At 43.3% G+C, this 7,512-nt stretch overlaps 1 protein-coding gene across 1 annotated transcript; it reads left to right on the forward strand.

Annotated features, from left to right (window-relative positions):
• Positions 1-249: 249 nt before the first annotated feature.
• On the forward strand, positions 250-7,247 carry spry4 (sprouty homolog 4 (Drosophila)). Its single transcript, XM_005944216.3, has 2 exons — positions 250-578; positions 2,739-7,247. Exon 2 carries the CDS (start codon positions 2,786-2,788, stop codon positions 3,932-3,934), a length of 1,149 nt encoding a protein of 382 aa, XP_005944278.1. The 5' UTR covers positions 250-578; positions 2,739-2,785; the 3' UTR covers positions 3,935-7,247.
• The last annotated feature ends 265 nt before the right edge of the window (positions 7,248-7,512 follow it).

Here is a 7,512-nt window from a genome sequence, read left to right on the forward strand (position 1 = left end):
TCAGAGCCCACTCTTTATGTAAATCAGGCCTGACATTGCCCTTGTGACCAAAAAAAAACCCCACCTCCTTCTCATTTCCTCGCCCCCTCCTTTTTCTTACACACACGCCTCATTCGCTATTTCTTCCCATTCATAAAAACGTAGGTATGGCGCCTGCGCAATGCTATTCGGAGTCCTCCCCATTCATAAAAATGTAACATCCGCATTTCAGCCCTCCCCAGTCGCGCGGCCCTGCCATTCACAAAAAAACAGAGAAAAAAAGACGAGGCATCTGCGCAGTGCCGTCCCTTTCCTTTCCTCTACCCTCCCATTCATAAAAACTCACTTCCCTCCCCCTCGGTGGTTGCAACATCATATCCAAAGCTCCGAGTCCACAACCGCAGTCGTCTTTTATGCACCAGCGAGTGGAGAATAGTGCGGGGCACCAGTTCGCCGTCCCCATACCTTGTTCTTATTACCCTGTAAAGTTTGGACTTATCTTTATCCATTATTCCTGGAGCTACTCGCTGCCTTGGAATAAAGCCTGTGCGTAAACGTCGCGCGCAGCGGAGAGATGAAAATTGTATCCTGAAACAACAGTAAGTGATCACCTCTCGTGTTTTTCCTTTCTTTCATCTCTAGATGTTTGTAACTAGTAAGTGTGTCACTGTAAAGAGAAACTGTTCGGTACTGTTCAGTGTTGCCTTCACTTGACTGGTCCTCTCAGTCTACTCAATCGCGTGCACTAAAACGCTCCTGCAAATTCTATTTTGCAACAAGCTGTTTCCGAGGGTTTGCAGTTTAGGTCAATATTTAACCACCGACTTCGGACCAAAAGCAAGGTGAAGGTATCAGAGATGGAGAACGACGCGTAGTCCAAACCGCCGCTTTTTTTTCTTTTCTTTCTTTTTTTTTTTTTTTTATATCAAATACGCATTTCAGCGGCTGTCGCATCGCTTCGTACACCCCCCCCCCCCCTTTTTTTTTCTTGTCTTTATTTTTTTTCAAAGACACAATAAAAAGCAGCGGGGCAGACCCACACTTCAATCTCTGCGTGATTCGCCCTTCTCTCCAAAGCCTGTAGGTACGTTTATCTCTCGGGCGGTTCGGTTGCGTGTGTCCTTCTCGCTCTGCAGCGACTGCCTGGCTGGCACGCCATCGATGGTGTCAGGTGTTTATGCCATTAGTTTTTTCGTTTTAGCCCATTGGCTGCGACAAATCTTGTATTAATTTTCTACAATGCATTTGTTGTTGTTGTTGTTGTTGTTGTTTTTTGCGTTTTGGTTTTTTGAGTGCCGTGGACGTATAATGTCCAGCTTTACACACACAGCTACGCACCGAACAGCCGCCTATCAAAACGACTCTACATTCCCGTGTCTGGTGGCACGCAATGTACCATTTCCTTTATTAAGCTTGTGTGTTTTTTTTGACATTTTACAAAAACTGTTTGAATACCTGCTTATAACGCCTATATAAACATGCTATTTGTGTAAGTCGAGCTGCCGCCTCCGGTTTTTATGACTCAGTCATTGACATGTAGGGAGGGACGCGCACACACATAGACACACACACGCACACATTCGGGCTTGCACACGCATAGTTCCGGCTTGGAGCTTATAATAGTCTAGATTTGACGATCACAAGCGCTTGTGTCGGTGCCAGCTATGTCGCAACAGGTTTCTCAACCGGGCTTCTGAAAATATGAGGAATGGGAGAATCACACTGACAGCTGACGGTCAAGCAAAGCTGTGTCTACCACTGGTACATTTACGAAAAAATAATACAGATGTATATATTTGCTGGGTGATGTGCGCAAGCCCAATAAATCACAAGACGAGCATAATCAAACGAAAATGATCTGAACAAGCTGATTTTTTTCGTCGGTATATTTTGTTATAAGGTAACCCAAATGAATACTGTAGACAGTAGGTCGGTGAGCTGCTTTTCGTCAATATATATGTAAATAAAATGGATAAAATAAATCTGCCGAGCGCTCATTGATGAAACGGATGAAACCGATTTCTTTCAGCCTCACCATGACTGGAGCGTCTTGATTCATGCTTGCAACACCGAGTGCAGCCAGCAGCCCATTCACAAAAAACTGCAGTTCATAAAATCAGCCCCATTCACAAATCCCAGGGTCTGATCTCTGATTCAGATTCGTGTTTATGCAGTTTGCACACTGACAGATCAAATTTAAAAATACAACATTAGGTCAACTTGTATTACATGAAATAGCTGTGATTCTATAAAAAGACCTAATTTCCTTTGCCTCTTGCATTCATTTAGTCACCGTTGAAGTCTCTTTTCTGGCAACCTTCTTGTTACTTTGCCTTGTTTTGCATCTTTGAGTCTTTTGCATGCAAACCCTGCTCTCTGGTGCTCCCTGCTCTTTGGAGGGGAGGCAGTGAGAGCCCAACTTCTATTGTTCTAATGTCAAAGTTAGAATGGAGGAGGCTTAGACTGAATACCCTGTCGGTATTCAGTCTAAAAATCACCATGGTTTGGAAACTCTACATTCAAATAATTGCAAAGATCCGGTCTGGAGAAAAAAAAAGATTTCTATGGAGAGACTTGTTTTAAAGATTCAGTATTTGTTTTCTGTGAAGTGAACTACTTATATCAAATGTCACGTTCACATGCTGTTAGAGGTGTTGATCTGACATCTAACCATCTTTAATTCTCTAGTTTATTGCCATTTTTTTTATATTTTAATATGAGATTAGTCTTAAATGTCTCTTTTGTATCTGTTTCTGCAGTATTGCTAAATGCTGCTTTAGAGAGAAGTCGAGGCACCAGCCTACATATGGAGTCCAGGGTTCCCCACCACATCCCCGGAGTGTCCTCCTCCCTCATATCTCAACCCCTGCTGGACAGTCGTGTGCCCTACGGTCGTCTTCAGCACCCTGTCACTATTTACCCCATCGACCAGATAAAGTCATCACACGTGGAGAACGATTACATTGACAGCCCTGCTGTTGTTTCTCAGCAGCCTCCCAGCCAGAAATCTTTGAACCCAAGAATCACCTGGCTAGGTCAGAATCAAGAAGCCTTTCTTGGTGCAAACCACAACCATCATCACAATCACCAACACCAACCTCCCCAGCATAGTAGGTGCGAGCCCCACCTTCATCAGGACACCACCACCCACCCTTGGATTTCCTTCAGTGGAAGGCCCAGCTCTATCAGCAGCAGCAGCAGTACCTCATCTGACCAGAGGCTGCTGGAACACGCTGCACCCACTCCAACAGTGGACCACCACCCTAAATTGCACCCTCACCCCGGCCCCATCAGTACAATCACTACCCAAACTCCAGGCTGCTTCAGTTCCTCAGAATCTAAGGTCCTCACTTCTTCCTCCTCTGCTTCGTCCTGCTCCTCCTCCTCTAAATCCCTTGACCTCAAGTCCGCAAAGATGCCTGTGGGAGGTGTATGCTCCGTTGGAGGTCAGCAAGGGTTGGCAGTGATTCCTTCCTCTCCGACCGAGAAGAAGCACCTCCTTCTTTGCGAGCACTGTGGGAAGTGCAGGTGCACAGAATGCACACTTCCCCGAACCCTTCCTTCTTGCTGGGTCTGCAACCAGGAGTGCCTGTGCTCTGCTCAGAGCATGGTAGATACCGCCACCTGCATGTGCCTGGTCAAAGGGATCTTCTACCACTGCACCGAAGACGAGGATGATGAGGGCTCCTGTGCCGACAAGCCCTGCTCGTGCTCGCAGGCCAACTGTTGTGCACGCTGGTCCTTCATGGCTGCCCTTTCTTTCGTCCTGCCTTGCCTGGTCTGCTATCTACCAGCGATGGGCCTAGCCAAACTGGGACAGAAATGTTATGACAATATTAGCAGGCCTGGCTGCCGCTGTAAAAACTCACAGAGCGGCGTGAGTGTCCCCGTGTGTAAAAGTGGAGCCACAGAAGCAAAATCTGGCACTCTGGAGAAGCAGCAGCAGGGATCATGATAGTGGACCAAACTGTGTGGTGGTGACCTTGCTAAAAAAAAAAAAAAGTGGACTGGACTATACCATACTTGTTTGCTCTCTATGGATTGGACAATCCAACACCAACCCATTAAACTATCCCGTTAAACTGCTGGAAGATGACTTATGTAAAACAAAGGTACAAAGATGTTTAATAGGGTGTATGATCAAAAATGGGCCTTATATGAGGGAGGTGGCAAGTAGGAATAGCCAACAGGCCCTCTGAGATGTTTTTGTTCTTCTTTGTAAGAGTGACAAAAGAACAAGAGACAAGCTTGTGGGACTGGTATTTGTGTTTTGCGAAGATGGCCGTAGGCACAAAGTCATTGTACCTCTCTGCTGCTCAATATTTCTCAGCTAATTTTGTAATGCTTACTAAACAGAAGCTGGTTGCTGATCCACAGAATACATAGAAATTATTGATGGATGGTTAATATCTATACTTAGCCCCCACCCCCCACTCCCCACCCCAACCCAAAAGCACAGCCCAGCGTTAAACATGAAAACAAGTGATTATCTATAGCGTGGTTTCAATGACAGGCCATTGCAGGAGTGAAACTAACACTTTTAACTACTCACTCGCTCCAAGGTTATCGTGGCCACCAATCTTTTAGCGTTTCCCCTCTCTTACACCTGAAAGATGCTACCTTGGTATTGCTAACATTTGATCTCCATTGAGTTTTTATGTCCAGAGTGGAGCTGTAAAAACAAACCTTTCTAGACTTTAAAATAATAGCAATTCCCCTTAACTCTCACCATGTATTGTGCATAAGCAGTTGAGATGATCACCTTACAGTGTGTTTTCCACTACGAGGTGGTGAAGCCTAGACATTCTCAAATATTTTGAATGCTGTTCACCAGTCACCTTTGACATAATGCATGTCATGACTTGCATGCTTTAGTCTAATGGTTACCCACTGTACTAGAAGTCGATTTGTAGTAGAGAAATGTGTTTAAAGAAAAAAAAAAGTAAAGTACACTCAACCTTCTCAGGGACAGTTACAGTAATCCTCTCTAGAACTTGGCCTACACCGCATGTTGATTACTAAACTGCCTAAGAGCCTGGTCTACTTCCTCTTTGCACAAAAAAAACAAAAAGGCAAAGAAATATTTAGGGGCAAAAAGGCAAGAGTGAATCATTTAAAACGAGTAAGCTAAGCTAGAGACAAACTGGCCAGAAAAAAGTGTTTCCAGACGAGAGGGGGTGCAAGTGATAGAGAGCAAAGAGGGGGAAGAGAAGGCATAGCAAAGTCGCTGTTGTGTATGTCTGCAGTCAGCCTTTGTAGAGTAAACCTGCCACTTGCACAACCTTTTTAGGAAGACGCAAACCCCTTAAAGGATGTACTAAAGCACAGTATTAACCACCTCAGCTATCTCACATTACGTTGGTGTGCACTACATTTAGTCCCCACCCCACTGCCCCCACACACAGAGCGTCTTCATCACGTTTAAATCATTATGCCGCGTAGCTGCATACGTTGAATAACCTCTTTTTTTAATTCTTAAAGTCTATTTTTGTGGCTTGCGTGACATTTTTAGGACTTTGCCAAAGGAAGCTGTTATACAGTAGCATGCTTTTCCTGTCAGAATGATCACAGTCACGCCAGTCTGGCCACGTGGTGTTGACGGCAGCTGGTCATTATTAAAGGTGGGCTGCCCTTTAATACAGATGGCCATTTCCGTTTGGCATAAAAGCGTACTGTCTTTGCGACTCCATAACACACATCTCTGCTTCACATCGGACCTGTGACTTTCATTAGGGTGCCTAACTTTGCTTTTACTTGTACTTGTCTAGTTGCACAAAGCTATCAGACGGGGGGAAAGGGAGGGAAAAAACACACATGGTCCTTAGTCTTTAATGTATGAGGCAATATTTTCAAAACCTAGCAATTCAGCCTGAGAGAAAAGGTGCCAAAATGGGATTGGTCGCGGGACCGGGCAAATGCCTGGTCGTCTCTAGGTGGGCAGCAAAAATCACAAATGTTTTGACAATATATTTAGTACTAGAGCTATGCAGGTGAAATGTTATTTGCTGTAAATAGTTTCACAACATTTGTGTTCTTTAGAAGACACTTTTAAATGTCCTTGAAAGATTGCATGGTACATTATAGCTACGATTCAGTACAAAATATATAGAGAATATATTAGATATATATTTTGAGGGTAAGAATACGATGTTTTTGTGGTTGTGAGGAAAAGGAAAAAAGGAGAGTTTCAAGAAGAAGGTTGGGGAAAGGGGTAACAGAAATAACAGACGTTTCTATTACTAGCACTTGATTTAGAAAAGTGTGCCCGGCAATAAATTAAAGAAGAAAAAAAAAAGGAGAAGAAGCAGAAAAAAAACTCCTGCTGTTTATGCTATCCATGGCTCATTAGCAGTCGAGAGGCTAAGCTAATTCCCTGGTTCCTCTCCGAGTCCTAAAGACTGTGGACTCATTGAATCCACACAGGGAGCACAATCTACCCCCATCAGCCCATTTCCTGCCGTTACTCCTCGGTGTTTCAGCTCCCTCTTTTTCTCTTCTTGCTTTTCTTTCTTCCTCGCTTCTCTCTTTCCTGCCCCGAGAAATTGCCCAACAAACATCCCTGACCTTCCATGATTGACAAACACAGCTGCTGTGCATAAACTTGTCATACCACAGAGACATGGAAAGACATGTCTGTCTCTCTTTCACTCTCGACTTGGTTTTTCCTCTCCAGTTGTGTTCTGCGCCATCTCTTCTCACCAGAGGACATTTATTTCCAACAGTTGCTGCCTTTTTTCTTTTCTTCTTTTGCTGTTACTCAGCTCCATCACTGCAAAAGCAATGCTCCTAACTTCATGTTGGCTTTATACAATCACGTGCTCGCTATCCTGTTTAAGGTGTGGAATAATCATCCAACAGCTCAAACATTAAAACCTTTTCTTTACGCTGTGACTTTTACACACCAATCCCCCTGTGTGTCATTCATTTGTGAACACGGTTTTCTTTTCTTTTCCTTTTTTCTTTTTCTTTTTTTTTATTTAAACCCAAACAAGAGGAAAGGTCTCAAACAGTTGGGTGATGCTACTCCATTCTTTTATACCTTTACAATGTCATTGTTGGGTATTGAGAAACAAGATCTGTGCTTTTGTTTTGTGTAGATATAACAAAAAAGACAAAAATCTCATATAAAAGGTTCCCTTTATAGATATATTTATTTTGAAGTTCTATTTTATATAGTATTTATTTAGATGCCAACTTTTTGTTTGTGAAGAAAGCTTATGTCGAAATGGAATGTACATTGACAATGGAAATATATATTGTTAAATATACCGAGCTGTTTGTGTCGTTACTGTTTCAACTACATAACACAGACACACACTTATACACCGTGCCATCATAACAATCATAAACCCAGAGGACTTATACTAATATGAATTATTACCACTAAAAAAGTTGACTTATACTGACATAAAGATAGCAGCACCAACAAACTATTTGCTCTTGACATACATACATGAGTTCAATAGAACTCAAGCTACAAGTGGACTACAAATGAAACCAGAAAGCATCTGCTACCAAACAGTTTGGTGAATC

The sequence above is a fragment of the Haplochromis burtoni genome, unplaced genomic scaffold, assembly GCF_018398535.1.
Source record: "Haplochromis burtoni strain Fernald_Lab_line unplaced genomic scaffold, NCSU_Asbu1 Contig_395, whole genome shotgun sequence".
Taxonomy (NCBI): Eukaryota; Metazoa; Chordata; class Actinopteri; order Cichliformes; family Cichlidae; genus Haplochromis; species Haplochromis burtoni.

What these genes read in the sequence shown, in the direction of transcription:
- spry4 (XM_005944216.3), top strand. Translation starts at nt 2,786, where the DNA reads ATGGAGTCCAGGGTTCCCCACCACATCCCCGGAGTGTCCTCCTCCCTC.